This window comes from Rhodotorula graminis (assembly GCF_001329695.1).
Source record: "Rhodotorula graminis WP1 unplaced genomic scaffold RHOBAscaffold_20, whole genome shotgun sequence".
In the NCBI taxonomy this organism is placed as follows: domain Eukaryota; kingdom Fungi; phylum Basidiomycota; class Microbotryomycetes; order Sporidiobolales; family Sporidiobolaceae; genus Rhodotorula; species Rhodotorula graminis.
In genome coordinates this window covers 233027-254996 of record NW_017264947.1, presented here as the reverse complement: position 1 = coordinate 254996, position 21970 = coordinate 233027, and the positions used below count along the sequence as shown (strand labels likewise).

Sequence of the window (21970 nt, the reverse complement as noted above, 5' to 3'; positions counted from 1 at the left end):
GCCTGACTGTAGATCCCGCTCATTCAAGATGACCACACTTGACAGCCCTGCATGCACCGCATGCGCAAAGACCGGTGCGCCCTCGTCTCGCTCCCCCAACCCCCTCACCCCTCCGCCTGACCCTCTCTCGCACGCCCGCAACCACAGCCGATCAGCTCCCGACATCGCGCAAGATGCTCGTCTGTGCCAAGTGTCAGAAGGACGCCGGCCGCCAGGTCCACTACTGCTCCCGGTGAGCTCCCTCTCTCGGTCGTCGACCTGAGCACACACTGACATCGCCTCTGGACGCTCCGCAGTGACTGCCAGTTGAACGACTACAGGGCCCACAAGTCGACGTGCGGCCTGCGCCTGCGCACCCTCGCCGAGGCCATCCCGCCCGTCGCCGACCCGTCCGCGCCGTTCCAGCCTCCTGCCGCCCTCCTGTTCCACCTCGCCGCCCTCACGACCCTCCCGCCTCCCGCCCTCCCCTCGTCTTCCCCACCCTCGTTCCTCTACTTTCCCTCGTCCCCGACCGCGGCCGCCACCTCGTCGTCGTCGTCGACGGTCGCGGCCCCTCAGCCCGTCCCCGTGTCGCTCTCGCCCGCGACGCGTAACCTGTTCAACGCGCTGCAGCTCGTCGCGTTCCGGTCGGGCAACCCGCTGTCGGTCAACCTCATGTTCTCGCTCCTCCTCACCGAGGTCGAGGGCTCGGCGGCGCAGAGGACCGCCTCGTCGAGCAGCTCGCCGAGGAGTACCGCCTCGACGGCGTGCAGCAGCTCGTCGACGGCGTCGAGCGCAAGAGCCTCGCCGACATCCTCAAGGAGGAGGACGAGCCCAGGCCCGAGGACCTCGTCGAGGCCATCGGCGGCGAGCAAAACATGGGCCTCTTGTGTGCGTCCGCCCTCTCTCTCGCTCTCTCTCTCCCCAGTCTCTCACTGCGCCGACATTGACGACTCTCTCATCGACTCTCGCAGTGCAGTGGCAGATGCAGATGGCCAACCAGAGCCAGGTCAACGAGGAGTCGTAATGCAGTCGCACGTCTCCCTCTCTCTTTGCGTGTCGTGTCGAGAGCGCCGAGAGACGCTCGTCCTGGCGACTCGTGTCGTGCCCCTCGTTGTCGAGTCGCCCCTCGCGCTGCTCGACCTTCTCGCAAGCATGTCGCTCCAAGCCCGCGTCGCCCCGTCGACCTCCTTCTCGCGCCCAACACGGCCCAGCCCCGAAAGACGAGAGGACGCCCCCGCTGCTCGAGTGCCCGGCAGCGCCTGCCGATCCTTGTCGCCTGCCCTGCTGCTTTCTCCCTCGAGGTGCCCGGCCGTGAGCGTCGAGGCAAACGGCGACGAGTCGTCCTCGCTCGAGTCGCACGAGCCGCTCGAGTTGCGCAGAGCCGGCCTGCTCGACGACCGCATGGAGTGGCAGCACGTCGAGGGACTTGAGAGCACAGCGAGAGCTGCGCAGATGCAAGTATAGCTGCCGCGCTGGCTCCTGCAGAAGCTCCGGCCGAGGAAGCGTTCCGCGAGCGAGAGGAGAGGGGCGCACGCGCCGCGAGAGCTGCACGCTGCCGGCCGCAGCGCTCGCAAAAGCGCTCGAGACGGGCTGAATCGCCGCGCTATGCGGTACCGGCGAGGGGCGAGTTGCGATGAGCGTGGTCGGGCGAGGTGAGCGGCGGGAGAAGGGCGAGGGCAAGACGGGGGCGCAGCGGGCGCATGGCGGGCAAGCATGAGGAGCTCGCCAGGAGGCCGCAGGAGGGCAGCAGGGCTCTCGCAACGCATCCAGAGGCGGTGATGTCGAGCGGCAGGTCGATGCTGCCCGCCGACCCGACAGCTCCGCCTCGCACCGCTCTCGCTCCTGCCACACACCCGCACCAGCCATGTTCGCCTCGCTGAGCCGCACCGCCATCCCGCGCACCAGCACCCGCTGCTTCTCGGCCTCGGCCCGCTCGTCCGCCGAGGTCAACGCCGCCGTCTTCCTCGAGGACAAGGCCGGCGAGCTCGTTCCCGCCGCCGCAAACGCCGTGACGGCCGCCAAGAAGCTCGGCGGCAAGGTGACGGGCATCCTCATCGGCAAGGACGAGGCCAGCCTCGAAAAGGCCATCGCCATGAGCCGCAAGTGCGTCCCCCCCCTCCGGCTCACCGGCAACCTCTCGCGGCGGCAAGGCTGGAGCGAGGGCGAGCGGGCAAGGCTGCAGGACTGCGATGGAGCTCGTGAGAGCGGGCACAGCGCTCAGCCGGGCGTGCTCGTCGAGGAGACGATGCCCTCGCACTTCTCGGCTCGCCGTCCCTCCTCGAGCCGATGTGGCGGAGCGGTGGACAACGACCTGCAGCGTTGCCGCACGAGCAGCCTCATCTGCCCCATGAAACAACCCAGACTGACCCGCACTCGAAACCCGCAGGCTCGGCCTCGACAACCTCCTCGTCCGCCACGCTGCCGCCCTCGAGCACGCCCTCGCCGAGCCCACCGCCCCTGTTCTCGCCGAGCTCATCAAGAAGAACGGCTTCACCCACCTCGCTGGACCGCACTCGGCCCTCGGCAAGAACATCTTCCCTCGCGTCGCAGGTCTCCTCGATGTTCAGCAGGTGCGTCCCCAGGTTTCCCTCCCTCGCGTCGCTCTGTCGCTCTCCCCTGTCGACGGACGAGCTGATACAGGTCGTCGAACACGCACAGATCTCGGACGTCATGTCGATCCAGGACGCCGACACGTTCACGCGCCCCGTCTACGCCGGTAACGCCATCTCGACGGTCCGGTCCAAGGACGCCATCAAGCTCTTCACGGCGCGCGCCTCGACGTGGGAGCCCGCACAGCCGACCGAGAGCGAGTGCAGCGTCGACGTCGCGGCGGCCGAGAACGTGGGACCTGGTGCGTCGACTCTCGCCGCCGTTCCTTCCCGTCCTGTGCCCGCCTCGAACCCGAGCCCTGACTGTGCTTGTTCGCCCCCTTGTCGTGCGCAGAGCAATCGCAGTGGATCTCGGAGGAGCTCGTCAAGTCGGAGCGTCCCGACCTGTCGTCGGCGCCGACCGTCGTCTCGGGCGGGCGCGGCGTAAAGTCCAAGGAGTCGTTCGACTCGACCATCATCCCGCTCGCCGACGTCCTCGGCGCCGCCATCGGCGCCAGTCGTGCCGCCGTCGACAGCGGCTACGCCGACAACTCGCTCCAGGTCGGCCAGACGGGCAAGGTCATCGCACCGGCTCTGTACATCGCCGTCGGCATCTCGGGCGCGATCCAGCACCTCGCTGGCATGAAGGACTCGAAGACGATCGTCGCCATCAACAAGGTGCGTCGTTGCTCTCGCTCTCTCGAGCACGGGCTCGCCGTGCCCGTCGACAAGGCGGTCGAGAAACTCTCAGGCCAGGTGTACTGACTCTTCTGCCTCGCCGCCTTACAGGATGCCGACGCGCCCATCTTCCAGGTCGCAGACGTCGGCCTTGTTGCCGGTACGTCCTGTCTCGCCCGTCTCCTGCTCGAACCTCGTCGCCTCGAGCGCGAGCGGGATGAGCTCAAGCGCCAGGACTGACCCTCCTCTCTCATAGACCTGTTTGAGGCCGTCCCCGAGCTCGTCAAGAAGATCGAGGCGGCCAAGAAGTAGAGCAACACGCTCCCTGTCCTTCTCCCGTCCCGAGCAGTTGTACCCCGCCGCACCTCGTCCTCTTTTCCCTCGCCCGCCGTCCTCCTCTGTCATGATAGCCCGAATCGCTGTGCCCCTCTCGTTTCTCGTTGCGATAGCTCCAAGGGAGTGTCCTGAGAGAAGCGAGCGACCGGTGAGCGGTCGAAAAGAGACGAGTCGTCCTTCCGAGAGAGCCGCGAGCTTGAGAAGGCTCAACTGCTTTCCCTCTCGCAGGCAGCGCAACATGCAGGCAAGGTCACTGAATGACATGGACTATCTGACGAAGAGCTACGACCGGTGCAGCTCGCCTTCTTCCACCCCTCGTCCTCACCACCAGTGCGCCTCGCTCGGTCCTCCTCCCTGCGGCGCCGGCCCCGACGTCCCGCCCTCGAGCACGTCCCGCAAGCTCGACCTCCTCCTGCCCTCGGCGCGCACGGCGAGGACGGCCTCGAAGCTCCTGACGACGTTGTGGAGCGCCTCGGCGCGGCGGCCGCCTTGGGCGTGCGCGCTCGGGAGGAGCGACGGCAACGAGTGCGACGAGGGGAGGGCGGCGTCGGCGCACGTGGGCCGGATGCTGTACTGGCGCAGAGGGGGCGAGTCGAGTGTGCGAGGGGTGCTGGTGCCGCTGAAGGAGCGAGGGGGAGCCGGGTCGTGCAGGTGGTGGTCGTGCGGCGGCGACGGGTAGGCCGGGCTCGGGTGGCTCGCCGAGCGCCGCCGGCCGCCGTGCGGGACGTGCCTCGCGAGGAGAGTCGGGCGCGACGAGGGGCCGCCGTACTCGGGACGAGGCGACGTCCGGGCGCGCTTCTTGACCTCGCACGGACCCTCGTCGTCGCTCGAGAGCACGGGCGCCGGGTTGTCGTAGAACTCGACGACGCCGCCGCTCCTGCGCCTCTTTGTCGGCTGCTGCTCGCCGTGCACGACGGTGGCGGCGGCGGCGCCCTGCTCCTCCTCCTCGACGCTGCGCCTGCGCGCCTCGAGGGCGCCTCGCGCGTGCTCGGCCGCGTGCAGGACCGCCGTCTGCCCGCACGGAGCGAGGCGCTCGCGCAGGGCGGCGTACACGCGTGCGTAGACGTCGGCCGAGGGCGCTGCGACGGGCACGGGCCCAGGGGACGAGGGAGGGGTGGGCGACCGCGCGAGGACCGCGGCGGCGAGGGCGTGCGGGTGCGTCGGCTGCGGGTGGTGCAGCCTCGGCGAGGCGGTACGGGGTCTCGTCGACGAGGGCGGGCGCGAGGTGCGCAGGGAGGAAGCGCCGGCGAGCGGCGAGCCGGGGAGGGACAGCGACGTGAGCGGCGGGAGGACCGTGTGCGAGAGGTGAGGGTGGTCCATCGCGGCGTGGTTGGTCTGGCGTGCGTGCGAGGCGTACGAGAGGACTGCAGCCATGGCGGAGGGAGCAGAAGCGAAAGCCCTCGCGCGGTCGCGAGGGGAGCGAACAGGGCGCGAGCGTGCGAGGGCGGCCACGAGGGGGGCCGGGGCGCACTGAGGGCAAAAGCCTGGGTCCGGCTACCGATGCGGCTCGAGCGAGAAGATGCGCAGCGAGAGATTGCCCTCCAGGCCCGCGCACGCACAGGGCCGGCTGCGAGTTGACGCGGAGAAGGGCGCGGGGACCGTCGCGGTAGCCGACGCCGCACAGCGTGCAGAGCGGGCCAGGCGAGCCCTCGACATGGCGACCGAGCGAGATTGGTGCAGATCCCAGGGGCGAGCGAGAGCCGAGAGCGTGTCGAGAGCGACAAAGGCGAAGAGGGAGAGCGTGCGCCCGCGCCGCATGAGGAGAAGCCGACACCGGGCCTCGGCCCTTCCTCTCGCCGCTTGCGCAGCTGCCAGAGACTCGCGCGCGCAGGGTCTGCGACGCCATCGAGACACGGTAGATTGTACGCGCAGCCGGGTCGACAATTTGCGAGGTTCGGCGAGCTCCTTCTCGAGCGACGAGAGCGCGCTCGAGCCTCTGCCGCCGACCCAGCCTCTTCTGTCTCGAGCTCGGCGCACTGCATTGCGTTTCGCTGCGTCGCGACGAGGCTCATTCGTTTCGCATCGACGACCTGAGAGTGTCGCTCCCTGGACAAGAACGGCCGGCGCGAACGTCAAACTCTCGCGTTCTTCGGCAGCTTGATTGCGCTGCCCTTGTTCTCACGTCTCGAGCGCGCACAAAGAGCACAGCTTGCGCGCCGCATGTGCGTCCTCGCGAGGACTAGCTCGAAATCGCACGAGCCAGAGAGAAAAGTTCGGCATCGAGCGAGGTGGAGAGAGCGAGGAAGAGAGAGCGAGAGAGAGGGGGAGGAGGACGACGACGACGCGAGATGCTCTCGACGGGACGCGCTCGGCCAGACGCTCTCGACGAGCCACCTCTCGAGGCAAACGGACAGAGAAGGACAAGGAAGAACAAACTTGCAGGGCACCGAGAGGGGCCAGGACGTGGGAGGGCTCAGAGCTCGTCACCCGATACCGCCGCGTGCTCCTCCTACTTCTCGACACCCTCGGACCCGTCCGCCATCGCGACGCCGCCAGCCGCCTCGGCCACCGCCGCCGCCGCCGCCGCCGCCTCGTCCTTGTCGGCCTGGCGCGCCTTGTCCGCCTCCTCGGCGCGCTTCTGCTCGCGCTCGCGCTTCTTCTGCTCCCAGTCGCGCGAGACGCTGACGACGAGGCAATGCTGCCCGCCGGCGTCGGCCTTGATGGCGCGCAGGCCCTTGAGGACGTCGTTGAGGATGCGGCGCGGCGTCCTCTCGCGCTCGCTGCCCCCGGCGCCGAGCTGCTCCGTGGGCCCGTAGCCCCACGTGTAGACGTAGCCACGCGCCGAGACGGCGATCGAGTACTGGCCGGCGCTCGCGACGTGGACGATGCGGGTCGGCTTGGTGCACAGCTGAGGCTCCTCGTCGTAGTCGTCCTGCGTCTTGGTGCCGTCCCAGGAGGCCGGCTCGAGCGGAAAGTCGACGCGCGAGGGCGTCGCGACGTAGTCGTTCGGCAGCGGGCACTCGACGGCGGCGACCTGCTCGAGCTTGTGGTCGATCTCGGCGGCCGTCATGAGCTCGAACTTGCCGTCCTTGTTGTGGTACGCCTTCTCGTTGTCCGGGTCGACCGTCGTGCCGTCCTCGAGGAAGTACGTCTTGCGCTCGGCGTCCTTCCACGCGGCCTGCTTGACCTGGGCGTCGGCGCGGCGCTTGCGCATGTCGACCATCTCGGGGTGGTCGTCGGGGAGGCCGCACTCGCCCTCGTCGACGCGCCCGACCGTCCACACCTCGCCGTTCGAGAAGAGGAAGACGGTGTGGAACCCGCCGCAGGCGATTTGAACGACGCGAGCGCCGGCGTGGTCGGCAGGCGACAGGCCCTTGACGAAAGTCGGCTCCTCGATCTTCATGTTCTTGCCGCCGTCGCCGGCGACGCCCGTCTGGCGGTACGTGTGGTTCCCCCACCCGAAAACGTCGCCGTCCTTGTCGACCGCGAACGAGTGGTACGCTCCCGCGCCGACGAGGACGATGTTCTTCAGGCCCAGGCGCTGGGGCGTCAAAGTCGACATGATATCGGCTGCGGGAAGGTGGCCGAGTCAGTGCTGCGCTCGAGACCTCGAGAGAGGGGCCAGTAAGGGGAAGGGGAAGGAGGAGGGGCAGGAGAGGGAGAGGGAGAGGGAGAGGGAGGAGGGTGGGACGCACCGCGAACCATGATCCTCCTGCCGAGCTGGCCGCAGTCGCCGACGCCCGCCGTGAGGACGTCGCCCGTGGTCGTGAGCGCGAGATAGTGCTCGTCGCCGCAGGCGATCTGCACGATGGCATGCTTGGCGAACGCGCTGAGGGCCGTCGGCCGCCACTGCAGCTTGACGGGCTCGTGCGTGACCTTCTTGGTCTGGGCATCGACCTCGGGGACGCGGATGAAGCCCATGGGCCCTTGCGAGTTCTGCAGAGACGGGGCCGGCGGGCGAGGTCAACTCGCGATCGACGGCGACGAGGAGCAGGAAGAGGGAGGGGAGGAAGAGGGAGGGGAGGAAAACGGAGGGGAGGAAGGGGGAAGGAGAGGAAGAGAGAGGACGCACCCGGAACGCGCCCCACACCTTGACGTCGCCGCGCTCGTCCTGGGCGAGCGAGATGCTGTCGCCGGCGTAGCAGCGCACGGCCCTGAACGGGTGACCGACGTAGCCGGTCGGCTTCGAGTCGATGATGGAGGCGTCCTGGTACTCGACGGGCATGGGAACGCTCTCGAGCTCGTCCGAGTTGTCGCCGGCGGTCTGGCGGCCGAGGGTCGCGTGGTCGTTGAGCCTGCGCGCGACGGAGGAGCGGGAGTCAGGTCCTCGTCCGTCGGCGCCGCGAGAGTGAGAGAGAGTAGGGCGCACCCCCAGCTGTAGATCTGTCCCTTGCCGTCGACGCACAACGTGTGCATGCCGGCTGCGCAAATCTCGGCGGGCCCGTCCTCCCACCCGGCCTCCTGCGTGCGGATCTTCTTCTGGATCGTCGTCTGGCGAACGGGCTCGTCGGCCTTGACGCGCACGGTGCCCATGCCGAACTGGCCGGCCGTGGAACCGTCACCCCACATCTGGACCTGGCGCGGCGCGTCGGCGTGCGGCGGGACGGGCTCGAACTCGACAGCGCTCGAGAAGCTCGACTCGGGCGGGAACAGAGACCAAAGCTGCGGGATCGGGTTCATGCCCTGGACGGGCGCCGGGAGCGGCTTGGCCGGGCGCAGCGGCTTGGGCGCGACGACCTTCTTGGCGCGAGGTGCGGACGAGGCGCTCGACATGCGGCGCTTCTTCGAGGCTGGCCCGACGGCGTCGGCGTCGTCCGAGCCCTCGACCGACGACAGGGGGCTCGAGGCGCGTCGCCCGCGGCGAGACGTAGTCGGCGGGTTCTGGGGCGCGGCGGACGGGGTGGGCACGACCGAGATGCGGGAGGAGCGACGCGCAGGCGTCGAGGCGGGTTTAGCCGAGGCGATGGAGGAACGTGGGCCTGTGTGCGTGATAGAGTCAGTCAGGCCGAACGCAGGGAGACACGCGCATTGTTGTAGACGACGAGCGAGGGGCGATGGGGAGGGGGAGGAGGAAGACGGCTCGACGAGAGCTCGCGATCGCTCGTGAGGCAGCGCGCTCGCTCGGACGTTGTCGTAAAAGACACATGCGCCGACTCGAGCTGCACGCGGTCCCTCCCAGGGGGCGGACGAGGCGAGGGCGAGTATTGTTTATCGTGGTCCGCCCTCGTCGACCCGGCGCGAGCGAGGAGCGCAGGCGCGTTGGACTGCGCGACGAGGGATAGTATTGAGGGTGGTGGGACTCACGTTTAGGCGGCATGTCGGTCTCGGTGATGCTGAGAGGTGGACGAGGGGCGAGAAAGGCGACGACGACAGCGAGATGGGCGAGCAACGAGCAGCCCGCCGACGACGCACTCGGTTGGGCTAGTTGTAGCTCGACAGCACCCGAGGACATCTTCTCGTACTGCTCGGGCCCAGCAACACTGCAGCAGAGGGGAGCGGCGCGAGGCCAGCTCACCGTCTCGAACCTGGCTCGCTCTCTCAGACTTCGCTCTGCTGGTTCAGGGAGGATCGTACGCGCTTCAGTAGTACTTCGCAAGAGGCTTTCGCCCAACCGGCCAGTCCAGGCGAGGTGGGCCGACACGGTCTTGTCGACGCGTCGACCTCGTCCAGCTCTCGCTCCTTCAACCGCCTCGCTCTCGCTCTACCAGCTCGTACGACCACCGAGCGCAGGGCACAATGAAGTGCAAGGCCCTCGAGATCCGCTGGCACGAGACCAAGTGCGCCCGCCTTCCTCCTCCTCCCCCTCCATCTCGCAGCCCCGCTCACCGCCTTGTCCCTCCCCCTGCCCAGGCCCATCTTCAGCGCCGACCTGCACAGCGTACCGCCAAGCCAGCACATCAAGCCCGCCCACCCGTACGCCAAGCTCGGTGCGACCGGCGTCGACAACCACGCCGGCGAGGACGACCACGCGCGCAGCGAGCGTCTTAAGCGCGAGCACGACTCGAACGACCGCGACAAGTCGTGGAGGCTCGCCACGTGCGGCGGCGACAACAACGTTCGCGTGCGTCTCCTCTCGCCTTCTCTCCTCGAGGAGACGCCCCGGGCGGCCACGAGCGAGGTGGGGCAGCTCGAGTGGGCGAGGAGCGACGACCGCTGCGTCGTGCAGCTCGGCCCCTCTTCGGAGGTGTTGGTCGTCTCAGTAACTGACACGCCACCCGGACTCGCACGCAGCTCTGGCTCGTCACGCCTCGTCCGCACCCCGACGCGTCCGCCCTCTCGCTTCCCGCCAAGCAGCCCACTTCCGCCGCTCCTGCGCCCTCGAGCTCGTCTTCATCCGCACCACACGCCAACAAGCCTGCGCCTGAGCCCAAGGTCGAGTACCTCGCCACCCTGAGCCAGCACACGGGCGTCGTCAACTGCGTCCGGTTCGCGCCTGTTGGTGAGTCGACTGCTCCAGACTCATCTTGGCCTCTCTCTCCTCGCGAGGGAGCCGAACGATTGAGTTTGTCCCAGCAGTACTGACCGACCGGCCCTTTCCTCGCAGGCGAGATGCTCGCGTCGGCCGGCGACGGTGCGTCCCCCTCCTCCTTCCCTCGCGAACCTTGACGTCCTTGCCGTACTGACCCTTGGCCCGCACAACCCGCAGACGGCAACATCCTCATCTGGGTCCCGGGCGAGAGCAGCAAGAAGATGGGCGAGACGGACGAGGACCGCGCGTACGAGAAGGAGAGCTGGAGGGTCAGGAGCATGATCAGGTGCGTCTCGCTCTCTCCTCGGTACCGCTCGTGCCCGCCATCCTCGCGAGATACCTCGAGCGTTTCTTGGCCTCCCCGTTCACACCCAGCACGTCTGCAGGAGCATGTCGGGCAAGGAGATCTACGACCTCGCGTGGTCGCCGTCGGGCGACCGCCTCCTCGCCGGCTCGGTCGACCACACGGCGACCATCTACGACGTCCTGTCGGGTGCGCCGCTGTACAAGATCGCCGAGCACACCAACTACGTCCAGGGCGTGTGCTGGGACCCGCGCGGCGAGCTCATCGCGACGCAGAGCTCCGACCGGAGCATGCACGTCTACAAGGTGCGCGACGCCAAGAAGGGCGGCGCAGGCGGCGTCGAGGTGCACGCAGTCGGCAAGAACTCGCGCCTCGAGGTGCAGCGCCGCCCGCTGTCGGCCTCGTCGAGCTCGGCCGGCCCGAGCGCCTCGTCGACGTCGTCCGGGTCGCTTAAGCGCGCGCGCAAGCCGAGCGAGGCCGCCGCTCCCGACCTCCTCACGCCGAGCTCGAGCGCCGGCGCGACGGCGAGTCGTCCGGGCATGCCGGCGCGCGCGTCGTCGACCCGCAGCGACGTGTCGGACCGCTCGACGGCGACGACTGCCGCGACCACGACGGGCGGCGCCGAGGTCATGAAGCCGATGGACCCGCCGACGGGCATCCCGCACCACCCGCCGCCGCCGCCGCCGAGGGCGCACTCGCACTCGAGGCGCAGCTCGACGAGCGGCAGCCAACCGAGCCAGAGCCCGAGGTTGACGCCCGTCGCGATGCCTCCCGGCGGCAGCGGCGGCGGCAGTGGCAGCCTGTCGATGAGGAGCCCGAGCCCGGCGCCGCCCCTGCCGGCCGTCATGCTCCCCCTGTCGCCCAAGATCTCGCCCGCGCCCGCGCCCGCCGCCGCCGACGAGCTGTCCTCGAGTACCGCCCACTCGCAGCAGCAGCACCAGCAGCAGCAGCCGCTGCAGACGCAGACGATCAAGCTGTACGGCGACGCCAACAGCACGCCCTTCTTCCGGCGCCTGTGCTGGAGCACCGACGGCTCGCTCCTCCTCACGCCCGCCGGCCTGTGGGAGGACCCATACGCCGCCCCGGCGTCGCTCTCGGCCTCGGGCTCGGGCTCGGGCGCGCCGTCGTCGTCGAAGCGCGACAAGAAGGACAAGAAGGACGATCGCGCCGCACCAGGAGCCGGAGCGACCGAGCCGCGCCCGACCGTCTACATCTACTCGCGCGCCAACGTCGCTCGGCCGCCGGTCGCGCACCTGCCCGGCCACCGCACGACGAGCATCGCGATCCGGTTCTGCCCCGTCCTGTTCGACCTGCGCTCGTCGTCGTCGTCGTCGTCGGCCGCGGGCTCGGGCTCGGGCTCGGGTGCGGCTGCGGCGGGCCCCGGCGCCGTTGCGGTCAAGAGCGGGAGCGAGGTCGAGCGTGTCGAGCTCGAGGGCGAGGACGAGGGCGTCGCGAGGGTCGAGCTCGGGAGTGAGACCAAGGACGTGAGCCTCATCGGCCCGTCCTCGTCCTCGTCCTCGTCGGCGGCGGGCGACAAGGGCAAGGCGCGCGCGCTCGACGGCGACGACAAGGACAAGCCGCAGAGCATGTTCGACCTGCCGTACCGCATGGTGTACGCCGTCGCGACGCTCGACTCGGTGTACCTCTACGACACGCAGCAGGCGGGCCCGATCGCCATGTTCGGCAACCTGCACTACGCGCCTTTCACCGACCTCACCTGGTCCGTCTCTCCTCCCTCTGTCTCTCTCTCTCTCGTGTGGGCGCGAGCGCAGGCTCGAACGAGGAGAACACGCGCCTGACGAGCTTTCCTCGCGCAGGTCGACCGACGGCCAGACGCTCGTCATCTCGAGCCAGGACGGCTACTGCAGCGTCGTCGCGTTCGAGCCGGGCGAGCTCGGCACCCTGTACGCCGACCAACGCCCGTGGACCTTTCCCGCCGATGCGTCCGCCGCCGTCGCCGCCGCTTCGACTGCGCCAGCGCCCGCTCCCTCGCCCCGGGTCAAGGTCGAGCCCAAGCCCGACAGTGGCGGCGCGCTGCCGTCGCTCTTTGCCAAGGTCGCCTCGTCGTCGTCGTCGACGGGCGCCCCGACGAGCGCGAGCGCGGGCACGAGCACGTCTGCCGTCGTCGTCGACCTGACGCAGTCCGACTCGGCGTCGTCGTCGCCGGTCAAGCGTCCCAGCTCGGCAGCAGGTGCGGGCTCCTCGAGTGCGGCGGGTGCGAGGGACGGAGCGCAGGACGAGGACGGGCCGCCGCCGGAGAAGAAGCAGAAGAAGCGGGTGGCGCCGACGCTCGTGCGGCCGCTCGGGTCGTGACGAGGTGTGACGCGGCGAGGGCGGCTTGGTCTGTAGACGAGGGCAATAGCATCGCTTTGCTTGATCTTGTCCAGCGTACCGGTACCTGCGAGACGTGCGCAAGCCTGATCGGACGGCGAGGACGAGCCGACCTCCTCTCGCACTCGTCCACCCTCTGCTCGACTCGCCAGGATGAAGGGCTTGCTCGTCCTGTACCTCGTCGCGCTCGCCATCTCTTGGACGACCCTGTCGCTCGACCTCGCGTCGATGATGACCGGCCCAAGATGGTGCGTCCGACCTCTCTCGCCTCTCCTTCGCGCGGGCCCTGCTGCAGCGTTGCGAGGTGCGGCACGGTCTGCTGCAGCAGGACAGAGGCCTGCACTGACTGTCACTGACTCGCGTTGCCCGTGTCCCCCATCCTTCTCTCCCTCATCGCTCCTCCCCCACCTTCGTCATGAATCTCGCCAACCGTTCCTCACTCGCCCTCGCCTTGCCGCCAAGCAGGATCATGACCCGCACCAACTCGACCGTCCCCGTCCACCTCACGACCTCGTACGGCCTGTTCCAGCAGTGCACCTCGTCGTCGTACGAGCCCGGCGTCGTCCACTGCCGCTCGTTCCCGCAGCGAGGCGTCGACTGCGGCGGCTCGCCGGCGCGCAACGAGGACGGCAAAGACGATGGCGTGTGGGCCGGCGTCTTGTGGCTCACCGGGCAGGCGGGCGAGGCGCATGGCTCGACGGCCGGTACGGCGAGCGGTGGAGGGAAGGACGCCGACGAGGAGCTGTTCGGCTTCTGCGACGCGTGGAGGATGGCTGGGTGCGTCCCTGCGGTCCTCTCTCTCGTTGGTCGCGGCGCGGCTAAGGGCCGGGCCGCGTGCGTGGGCACGAGAGCGGTCTGACCATCCCCTTACGCGCACAGATACGCCCAGCAGCTCTCGCTCGTCTTCGCCTTTGCCAACCTCATCGCCCTCACCTTGACGCTCCTCGGCACCGCCAACGCCGGGCGCGGCTTCCGCACCGAGAAGCTCCGCAGCGGGTGGAAGGTCGTCGCCGGCCTCATGGTCCTCCAGGCCTTCTTCATGTGCGTCAGCAGCAGCCTCGTCGCGTACGAGTTCCACCACGACTCGAGGTTCGCCTACGACTCGAAGCTCGGTCCGTCCCGCTTTCCTCTCGCCGTTTCTCAGTCGCTCGGCGTCGAGCGGGACCTGACCTCGCGCTCGCACCGTCGCAAACAGACCGCGCCTGGGTCGAGACGGTCGTCGCGTACGCGCTCAACCTGTTCATCGTCATCGTCCTCCTCCTCGCTCGCGCCACGAGGGCGTTCCGCATCGCGCCCGGCGTCGAGGACGGCTACGAGCCGATCGAGGACCGCCGCGACGTGGCCGCTTGATGCGCCTTGTTGCGGCCGCCCCCTCCCCTTCTTCACACCCGTCGCACATAGCCGCCGTTCCGTCCCTCCCACACCCTGTTTTCCCCTTCTCGTCGTCTCGTCGTACTTCCCCTCCTCGCCTCGCCCTCGACCTCTTCTTTCCGCCCTTGGTCGTGGTTCCCCTCTTTTGTTGTTGGCTCTTGCACCGAGAATGTGGGATCTCCTCGACGGTTCGGCATGGCGGTCGAGCGTGGTCCGGCGAGCGAGATTAGGTGCGTCGCTCGTCCCTCTCCCCTCTCTCCCTTCCTCCTCCTCCTCACGCCTTCCTCTGACACTTCCTCACGCCCACAGCGTGTCCGGCTGTGCTTCTCGCTTCTGATACTGGCTCTCTCGAAGCCGCCGACTCTCGCCCGTCCACCTCCGCCGTCACCGCCGACGCCGCCTCCGCAATCGCAGCTCGTCGCGCCAAAAAAGGGTCGGCGCGTGCCGAAAAGGTGTCGAGCGCTGCGAGGCTCGGGCGTCGCACTCTTCGGTGCCCCCAACGCTTGCGACGGAGCGGCGGAGCTCCCCACGCCGTCGACTCGCTCGCGGCGAGGCGGGCTCAGCTCTGCTTCCCTCGCTCCTCTGTCCCGCTGCGACGTCGGCTCGCTCGTCGCTCTCCCGACCGACACTCCTTTACCGACCGCCTCTCGACTTTCGCCGACACTCTTCTCTCCCTCCTCGCCCTCGCCCGCCAATCCTCGGCAACGCCAAAGCCTATCTCCCCCACGCCTCGTCTCGCCTCGCTTCGCCCAGCACCTCGACGCTCATGTCCACCGCCGACGTCAAATACGAGGGCACGCACGCCGCGACGGAGAAGGAGCACGCGGGCGTCGACGCCGGCGCCGTCGAGGTCGGCGCATTCGCTGCGCGCGACCCGCTCAACCCGCAGGAGGGTCCTCTCCCTCCCCCCTTCGTCGAACCCTATCCTCCGCTGCTCGCGCCCCTCCAACATCAACTCGATGCTTTACCCGCTCGTCGCTGCGACCCAGTCTGGAACGGCGCCATCTCGCTCGTGTTCAAGGAGACGTACGGCTGGAACTCGGGCCAAGGCGCGACGCCCCTCCTCGGCGGCGCCGTCGCGGCCCTCGTCGGCCTCGTCGAGCACAAGTTCATCCAGGAGCGCCTGTACCGCCGCTCGGTGCGCGAGGGCGGCGGGCGCGCCAAGCCCGAGGCGAGGCTGTACTCGTCCGTCGGCGGCGCGCTCCTGTTCTCGGCGGGCTCGTTCGCTTTCGCCTGGACGTGAGTCTCTCGTCCTCCTCTCAGATCTTGCAGCCTCTCTTCGTCCGAGCGGGCGCAGAGTAGCAAAAAGAGCGGTCCGAACGGGTGACTGACGACCTTGCCTCTCTAGCGCGCGCTCGTGGATCCACCCGGCGGCGCCCATCGTCAGCCTCGTTGTCGCTCAAACCGGGTTGTGGATCATCTACTTGGCGACCTACAACTATGTACGCCGTCGCCTCTCGTCTTCCTCGTCATCCTCGCCCACACGAGCTGACTGCCCCTTTCCTCGCCCCTGCAGCTCGCCGACGTCTACGAGCGGTACGGCTCGTCGGCGCAAGCCGCCCAGTCGCTCATGCGCGGTATCCTCGGCTCGGTTTTCCCCTTCTTTGGCAACACGTGCGTCCCGCTCTCCCATCCTCCCTCGAGTGCACGAGCCGACAGCGCCTCTCACGACCGACGCAGCATGTACCTTCGCCTTGGCTTTCCCTGGGCGAGCACACTCGTTGGCTTCATCGCGCTCGCCTTTACGGCGGTCCCTCTCCTCTTCATCCGCTGTGCGTCATCCTCTCTCTCCTTCCGTTCCTCGACCGCCCGGCCCGACTGACCTTTGTCCTCGGCCACGCGCAGTCGGACCCGCATTCCGCGCTCGCTCGAGGGTGGCGCAGCAGCTCGAGCACGAGGAGGGCGAGGTGCTGCGCGACGAGCCGGCCGTCGTCTCGGCGTGAGGGAGGGTCGAGTTCGGTGCAGGCGAGGGTGCGAGTGCGAGCAGCGGACGAGCAGTGAGGGCATGGGTCTGTACATCGAGCATGGAGGTCTGGAATGCTGCAGCAGGACTGTCGCGAAGCAGCCGAGTCGAGCTAGAGAGGCTCGAGAGCGACAAAGGCGGCCTTCCCAAGTTGAGCGTTCTCTGCGAAGCCGAGCGGGAAACCGCTCTGCTCGCGACGAGTCGGCGCACCTAGCTTGAGCTCGGAGCTCGACCTCGGCCGTCGACGCGAACGCAGAGCTCGAGAGAGCATCGAAAGGGCGAGAGCGAGGCGCTTGGACTGCGAGAGAGGCCGCACGGACCCGGGCTCCGGCCTCAGCTCGCGCGCCGCGTGCGCACCGATCGGGCCGAGGGGCCTCGACGTTGCAGCGGACGCGCCGACGCCGCCGCCGCTCGCGTGCGCAGGCCGCCTTGCGCTGGCTCGAGCCCGAGCGGTTCGTCCGTTTGACAGTTCGAGGCTCGCATCGTGATTGTAGCTCCGTCTCGGCTTCGAGGCGTGGCGGGTGTGCGGACTTGAGCGCACTCCGATGCGAGAGGCCGACACTGACGTAGAGAAAGCGGTCAAGCAGGAGCAAGGCGAGTACAGGGAAGAAGCAGCGCAGCAAATCGGCGAGAAACGAGGAGCAGGAGGAGGAAGCGGCGACAATGCAAGGGCGGGCGAGTAGCAGCGTGGATGAATGCCAGGTCCAGGTGCGCGCAGGAGAAATGAAAGCGGGGGCAAGCTGGAAGGGCGCGCGCGACGCAATTCCGCTTGAGAGCCAGGGGGAGCGGGCGAGGCGGCCGACTGCAAGGGGCGCGCTTCCTCCCCCACCGCGTTTGAACCGCACAGCCAGCTTGGCCTACTCGACTTGCCAGCTGCAGCTCAGCACCATCCACCGCACACACGCGCCCAGCTCCGCCTGCGCCGCGCCCCCCGACCTCTCGTCCGACTCTCCAACTCCGCCTCGTGCCGGACGTCCTTCCGCAACTCGCGCACCGACACACGACGTGGCTACAAGGCCAACAGCAGCTCTCGTGCAGCAGGTGCGCTCACTCTCTCTGTCACGCGAGCTCTGCGGCACGAGAGAGGTCCAGCGCGGTGGGAGGAGGACCCGCGACCGACGACGACCTCTGGCGGAGCTCCCACCTCGCTCGAGGAGGTGCGCGCTCGCACAGTGCTCTCAAGGAGGACTGTCGAGCTATCGGACGCGCGAGCGCCGCGCTCGAGGTGCTGGGCCAGGCGGGGGGGGGGGAGGTCGGCTCCTCCCCCTCCTCCTCCGTCCCCCTTTGACGTCGGGCGATCTTATCCGCGGCCACTGGGCCCGCCCGGACTCTTCTCTCGCTCGCCAGGTCCCAGGGTCTAGCTACTCGCAACTCTCCGTTCAAGCGCACACGGACTGACCTCTTTCCTCCCTCCCCCTCCCTCCTCCTCCTCCTCGCCAACAGCGACCCTCTTCTTCGGCTTCGGCTGTCCGCGCGCGCAACTTTGTCGGCTCGACGGTGCGTTCATCTCTCTCTCTGTCTGCCCCCGCTCGGTGGTTCCACCGGCCGGGTCCTTGCCAAGCTGGGTAAATGCGGCGCACGATGACGGAATCGCCAGCCTCGCAAGCGGGTTCCGTCGATCCCTCGTCCTCCTCCCAATCGCAATCCACGGCCCTCCCCCGCCGCAAGGCACGCGCGAGAAGCTCGCCAACGCGAAGCTCGAGTGCCACCGCGGCCTCGCTCGCCACGCCCCTCCCGCCCTCGCCCAGCCCGCGCGAGCAGACGCTCCCCTCTCGCACTGGGCCGAAGCACTGACGAGCCCTCTCGCCCTTCCCCGTCCTCCCTCGTCCACGCCCTGCCGACCCACGCTCTGCGACCTCGCCCCTCGGCAGACGAGAAGAACCCGCCCAAGAAGACCGCCTCGCCTTCTTCTCATCGGCCCACCTCGTCCGCCTCGCCCTCGATGGCGCCCCCACCCTCGCCTCCTGCGCCACGAGCGCCCATACCAGACGCCCCCTTCCACGACCACCCGACTCGCCCCTCGCTCGAGGGTGAGCGCCACAACTCGTCCGACGACAGCGTCGCGACCCTCGCCTCGACCGCCTCGAGCGCGTCGTACACGAGCATGTCGACCCTCCAGAGCGACCTCGGCGCCGCCGACCTGCTCAACGAGCCGCTGCGCCGCGGCAGCTGCGAGGTCGGCCTGTCGACGTCGCTCGAGCAGCGCATGGACGGTCTCGGGCTGCGCGAGCGCGGCTCGGACGTGCCGCACGCCGTGCCGCCGTTCCTCAAGTCGACGGCGCCGAGCGCCCGCCCGCTCCTTCCCAGCATCGTCACGTCGAGCTCCGCCTACGCCGGCATGCACGCCCCGTCGCCCATCACGCACTCGGCGAGCCTGACGTCGTCGCCCGCCGGCTCGCCATCGGTCGCCGTCTTCCCGCCGTCGTCGAGCGCCTCGGCCCCGACGACGACCGCCATCGCCGCATCCTCGCACCGCGCCTCGAGCCCGCTCGCTTCGCCGTTCAACTCGCCGCGCGCGTCGACTCTCTCGTCGTCGACGCCGTCCTTGCGCCCCAACTTTGGCGGCGCGGCGTCCGTCATGGGCGGGTCGGCGTCGTCCTCTCGCGCCGGCTCGATGCCGCCGTCGGGACCCGGGCCGGCGCACTGCGGCACCTCGGCGACTCGCCCATCGTCGGCCGACACGACGTCGACGTCGTCGTCGGGCCGGCCCTGGGTGTTCGACAGCGACGCGTCGAGCATCTGCAGCGCGTCGAGCAGCTCGTGCGGGACGAGCGGGACGACGACGGCCGACGGCGCGAGCGCGGGTGGGCGGATCTTTGTCAACGACGAGGGGCACGAGCAGGTCGTCGACGAGGGCGGCGAGGTGTACAAGCCCCAGGGCGACTACTGTGCGTCCCGCGCGCTCTCCTTCCTCATCTTTCGAGCCATCAGGGGCTGATCGTTCGCCTTCCACATGCCTCGCAGTCCTCGACGAGCGTCCCGAGCCGCCCAATACGTCGCTCGACATCGACCGGTCCGACCCGTCGCAAGTCGTCGTGCGCGTCCACCTGCCCGGCTTCTCGCTCGACAACATCACGGTCGCCATGCGCCGAGGCCACAAGGTGCACGTCGTCGCCGACTCGTACGGCGAGAGCGGCGGGCACTACGAGAAGCTCGTGACGCTCGGCAGCGACGTGTCGTCGGCCGCACCGCGCGCCGAGTTTGACGGCACCCTCCTCCGCATCTTTATCCACCGCCGCCCGTCGCGCCCGACGAGCGCCGCGAGCCTGCCCGGCCAAGTCGCGTCGTCGCCGTTCGGGTACGGCATCGGCTCGACCGGGTCGACGTTCGCTGCGTCGCTGTCGTCGTCACCCGACCCGCACGGCTCGCGCGACCACTCGCGCCGGCCGTCGATTGCGTCGTCGCTCGCGAGCGCGCGCAGCAGCATCGACTCGTACGGGTCCCTGCCCGGGTCCCTCGCGCTTTCGCCGTCACTCGACTCGTACGCGTTCGGCCCGCCGCTCATCCCGTTGCCGCTCGCGGGCGGCGGGGCCGACGCTGCTGCGCTCGACGACGACGCGCTCCCGCCGCCCTGCACCGCTCGCGCCGGCCCGCCGCCCGACTACCACAAGCGCGCGAGGTGCCTCACTGGGCCCGAGGGTGCACGTGCGGCGGCCAAGGCGGCGAGGGAGGAGGCGGCGCGTCGGGCGAGGGAGGAGGTCAAGAACCTGCCCAAAGAGGCGCGCGGCGGCAGGAGGTTGCCGTTCCGCCGCCAGAAGGAGGAGTCGGCGGCTGCGACGACGGGCAGCGCGAGCAGCGGCGGCGAGGGCGGCGCAAGCAGCTCGTCGAGCAGTGGGTGGGGCACGAGCGGGTCGAGCAGCCCGAGCACGAGCGACTCTACGTCGCTCGCCGGCTCGCTCGCCTCGGTCGACCGCAACGGCACGATCAAGGCGTCGTCGCGCACGGCGTCGCCCCTTCCCCTGCCGCCTTACGACGCCCTGAAGCGCCCGCCCCTGTCGCACCAGTCGTCGGGCTCGTCGACCATCAAGGGCGTCGACGCCGTCACCTCGCACGCCCTCGACTCGGCGGCGTTCGAGCTCACCGAGCACCTCGAGCGTCACCCGAGCTCGTCGTCGCTGTCCGTCGACGAGTCGTCGTCGTCGTCGTCGTCGTCTCGCCCCAAGTTGCGCGGCCACAACCTGACGCTGCGGCCGTTCGACCGCGCCCAGTCGTTCGTCGACGCTGCTGCGGCCGCCGCCGTCGCTGCGGGCGAGGCGACCGGTGCGAGCAGCCCGACCGCGTCGAGTGACGGTGGCGGGGCGACGCCTCGCAGGGAGGAGCGCTGCATGCGCTTCACGCCGTTCTCGACCTAGGTCGCCCTCGCCTACTCTTCCTTTCCTCTCGATTTCGCCTCTTGCCTCACTCGCACTCGCACTCGCACCTCGTCACCCTCGCCGTCGCAACCGCCGCACCGCAACCTTGCCCTCCCTTCCCGCCCTTGTGCATCTCCCTCCCCGGTCTTATCCCGCCCACCCGCGCTCCTGTCGTCGTCCTCGTCGTTCCTTCTCTCCTTGCAGTCCCTTCCTTTGTCTGTTGCCCCTCGTACTCGCCCCCCCCCCCTGCACATAGACCCGCTTGCTCCTCTCCCTCCCTCCGTCGTGTGTTTAGCTCTCGCATTCCGCTCTTCCTTACTTTGCGTAGCGGGTCCTTCTTCCCTCGCGCTGCATTCGCAACTGTCCATAGCGCCTCTGCCGGTCAGTACGAGAGTTTGAGAGAGCGCTCGCCCTTCCCCGCCTTCGTCGTCGTCGTCCCCCGTCTCCTCCTCGCCCACAGCTCTGATCCACGATGCGCCGCGTCTCGAACCGTGTCTGGGGCGCCATGCTCTCGGTGGGAGTGCTTCTGCTCGGCACCACGTCGTACCTGGGCGCGACGGGAGCTGCCGCGTCGTCCGCCTCGCCCGCCGACCTCGCCGACCTCAAGATCGGTGCGTCCAGCGTCCCTGTTGCTCTCCAAGTGCACAGTGACTGACTCTGTTGCCTCCCACGATTTCGCCGCGCTCGTTCCCGTGCCCCTCGCCGCCCTCGCCGCCTCCCTCGCCTTCTCATCGCCCCCCTCTCGCACCGACGAGCAGATGTCACGCACAAGCCCACGCCCTGCATCTTCAAGTCTCGCAACGGCGACAAGCTCTCGATGCACTACGGTGCGTCCCCCCTCGAGTTTGTCCAGAACGTTCAGCGCTCACCCTCTCGGACCTCCTCGTCGCAGATGGTCGCCTCGCCGCCGACGGCAAGGAGTTCGACTCGTCCCGCAAGCGTGGCCAGCCCTTCGACTTCGTCAGTACGTCGCACACAGTCCTCTGCACGAGACCCCCAAGTCGAGGGGACCGTCGCTGACACTTCTTCCCGAACGACCCCTCCTCTTCCCTCTCTTCGCCTCCTCTCGCCCACCTCTTCTCTCCTTCTTCTTCCTGCACGCAGTCGGGAAAGGTCACGTCGTGTCTGGCTGGGAGCACGGCTTGCTCGACATGGTACGACGCTCTCCGCCGTCTTCGCGAACCTCCGCAGGTCCTGACCCTTTGAACCGCTCGCAGTGCCCGGGCGAGAAGCGCAGTGCGTCCCTCTTTTCCCTCCCCTACTGCACCATCGTGTCACCTTCCTGCCTATCACAAGAGCGACGAGCTCACTCTCGCCCGGCGCAGCCCTCACGATCCCGCCCGCCCTCGGCTACGGCTCGCGCGGCGCTGGCGGCGTCATTCCCGGCGGTGCGTCGTCTTTTCGCTTTCCTCTCTTGTCATGCAGCGAGTCACTGACAGTCTCGTCTTGCCCCTGACGCAGGTGCTACCCTCATTTTCGACGTGCGTGCCCTCTCTCGCCAGCTCGCTCCGGTCGACCGCGCCGCACGGACCGCCCGACTGACCCTCTCTCTTCTCGCCCCTGCAGGTCGAGCTCCTCGACATCAAGAACCGCAAGCCGACCAAGGACGAGCTCTGAACAGTCCTCTCTCTATCTGCCTGAACTTGCAACGAGCCT

At 68.9% G+C, this 21970-nt stretch overlaps 9 protein-coding genes across 9 annotated transcripts; 7 read left to right on the top strand and 2 right to left on the bottom strand.

Annotated features, from left to right (window-relative positions):
• Positions 1 to 28: 28 nt before the first annotated feature.
• RHOBADRAFT_56512 (uncharacterized protein) lies at positions 29 to 1026 on the top strand (the record flags this gene model as incomplete). Its single annotated transcript, XM_018418383.1, has 5 exons — positions 29 to 74; positions 148 to 232; positions 297 to 678; positions 753 to 870; positions 954 to 1026. 5 exons carry the CDS (start codon positions 29 to 31, stop codon positions 1004 to 1006), a joined length of 684 nt encoding a protein of 227 aa, XP_018267731.1. The 3' UTR covers positions 1007 to 1026.
• An 820-nt stretch (positions 1027 to 1846) lies between these two features.
• On the top strand, positions 1847 to 3676 carry RHOBADRAFT_40262 (uncharacterized protein; the record flags this gene model as incomplete). Its single annotated transcript, XM_018413697.1, has 6 exons — positions 1847 to 2085; positions 2369 to 2552; positions 2641 to 2853; positions 2937 to 3248; positions 3360 to 3408; positions 3505 to 3676. The coding sequence occupies 6 exons, from the start codon at positions 1847 to 1849 to the stop codon at positions 3558 to 3560; spliced, it is 1053 nt and encodes a 350-aa protein (XP_018267730.1). The 3' UTR covers positions 3561 to 3676.
• A 229-nt stretch (positions 3677 to 3905) lies between these two features.
• Positions 3906 to 4958, bottom strand: RHOBADRAFT_47637 (uncharacterized protein; the record flags this gene model as incomplete). Its single annotated transcript, XM_018415019.1, has 1 exon — positions 3906 to 4958. One exon carries the CDS (start codon positions 4956 to 4958, stop codon positions 3906 to 3908), a length of 1053 nt encoding a protein of 350 aa, XP_018267729.1.
• A 1075-nt stretch (positions 4959 to 6033) lies between these two features.
• RHOBADRAFT_56510 (uncharacterized protein) lies at positions 6034 to 8851 on the bottom strand (the record flags this gene model as incomplete). Its single annotated transcript, XM_018418382.1, has 5 exons — positions 8829 to 8851; positions 7930 to 8503; positions 7597 to 7819; positions 7220 to 7460; positions 6034 to 7094 (listed from the first exon to the last, which is right to left on the bottom strand). The coding sequence occupies exons 1-5, from the start codon at positions 8839 to 8841 to the stop codon at positions 6034 to 6036; spliced, it is 2112 nt and encodes a 703-aa protein (XP_018267728.1). The 5' UTR covers positions 8842 to 8851.
• Positions 8852 to 9260: 409 nt separating this feature from the next.
• Positions 9261 to 12674, top strand: RHOBADRAFT_56509 (uncharacterized protein; the record flags this gene model as incomplete). Its single annotated transcript, XM_018418381.1, has 7 exons — positions 9261 to 9301; positions 9375 to 9585; positions 9756 to 9963; positions 10069 to 10095; positions 10171 to 10279; positions 10380 to 12017; positions 12115 to 12674. 7 exons carry the CDS (start codon positions 9261 to 9263, stop codon positions 12608 to 12610), a joined length of 2730 nt encoding a protein of 909 aa, XP_018267727.1. The 3' UTR covers positions 12611 to 12674.
• A 98-nt stretch (positions 12675 to 12772) lies between these two features.
• Positions 12773 to 14180, top strand: RHOBADRAFT_65787 (uncharacterized protein). The gene is made up of 4 exons (XM_018418775.1): positions 12773 to 12876; positions 13094 to 13405; positions 13508 to 13740; positions 13824 to 14180. Exons 1-4 carry the CDS (start codon positions 12782 to 12784, stop codon positions 13976 to 13978), a joined length of 795 nt encoding a protein of 264 aa, XP_018267726.1. The 5' UTR covers positions 12773 to 12781; the 3' UTR covers positions 13979 to 14180.
• Positions 14181 to 15515: 1335 nt separating this feature from the next.
• On the top strand, positions 15516 to 15821 carry RHOBADRAFT_19158 (uncharacterized protein; the record flags this gene model as incomplete). The annotated part of the gene is made up of 1 exon (XM_018412471.1): positions 15516 to 15821. A coding segment is annotated over one exon (306 nt), but the record flags the coding sequence as incomplete, so codon positions are not given.
• Positions 15822 to 18895: 3074 nt separating this feature from the next.
• On the top strand, positions 18896 to 19201 carry RHOBADRAFT_4452 (uncharacterized protein; the record flags this gene model as incomplete). Its single annotated transcript, XM_018414426.1, has 1 exon — positions 18896 to 19201. A coding segment is annotated over one exon (306 nt), but the record flags the coding sequence as incomplete, so codon positions are not given.
• Positions 19202 to 20793: 1592 nt separating this feature from the next.
• On the top strand, positions 20794 to 21963 carry RHOBADRAFT_65786 (uncharacterized protein). Its single transcript, XM_018418774.1, has 8 exons — positions 20794 to 20925; positions 21073 to 21141; positions 21207 to 21278; positions 21419 to 21468; positions 21532 to 21550; positions 21640 to 21702; positions 21776 to 21795; positions 21881 to 21963. Exons 1-8 carry the CDS (start codon positions 20820 to 20822, stop codon positions 21929 to 21931), a joined length of 450 nt encoding a protein of 149 aa, XP_018267723.1. The 5' UTR covers positions 20794 to 20819; the 3' UTR covers positions 21932 to 21963.
• The last annotated feature ends 7 nt before the right edge of the window (positions 21964 to 21970 follow it).

Bases quoted from the DNA above. Each gene is read 5' to 3' on its own strand.
- RHOBADRAFT_65787 (XM_018418775.1), top strand. From the start codon at position 12,782: ATGAAGGGCTTGCTCGTCCTGTACCTCGTCGCGCTCGCCATCTCTTGG. The intron at 12,877-13,093 runs GTGCGTCCGACC...GCCGCCAAGCAG, and splicing joins ATGATGACCGGCCCAAGATG to GATCATGACCCGCACCAACT. The intron at 13,406-13,507 runs GTGCGTCCCTGC...TTACGCGCACAG, and splicing joins GACGCGTGGAGGATGGCTGG to ATACGCCCAGCAGCTCTCGC.
- RHOBADRAFT_65786 (XM_018418774.1), top strand. From the start codon at position 20,820: ATGCTCTCGGTGGGAGTGCTTCTGCTCGGCACCACGTCGTACCTGGGC. The intron at 21,279-21,418 runs GTACGTCGCACA...TCCTGCACGCAG, and splicing joins CCAGCCCTTCGACTTCGTCA to TCGGGAAAGGTCACGTCGTG. The intron at 21,796-21,880 runs GTGCGTGCCCTC...TCGCCCCTGCAG, and splicing joins GTGCTACCCTCATTTTCGAC to GTCGAGCTCCTCGACATCAA.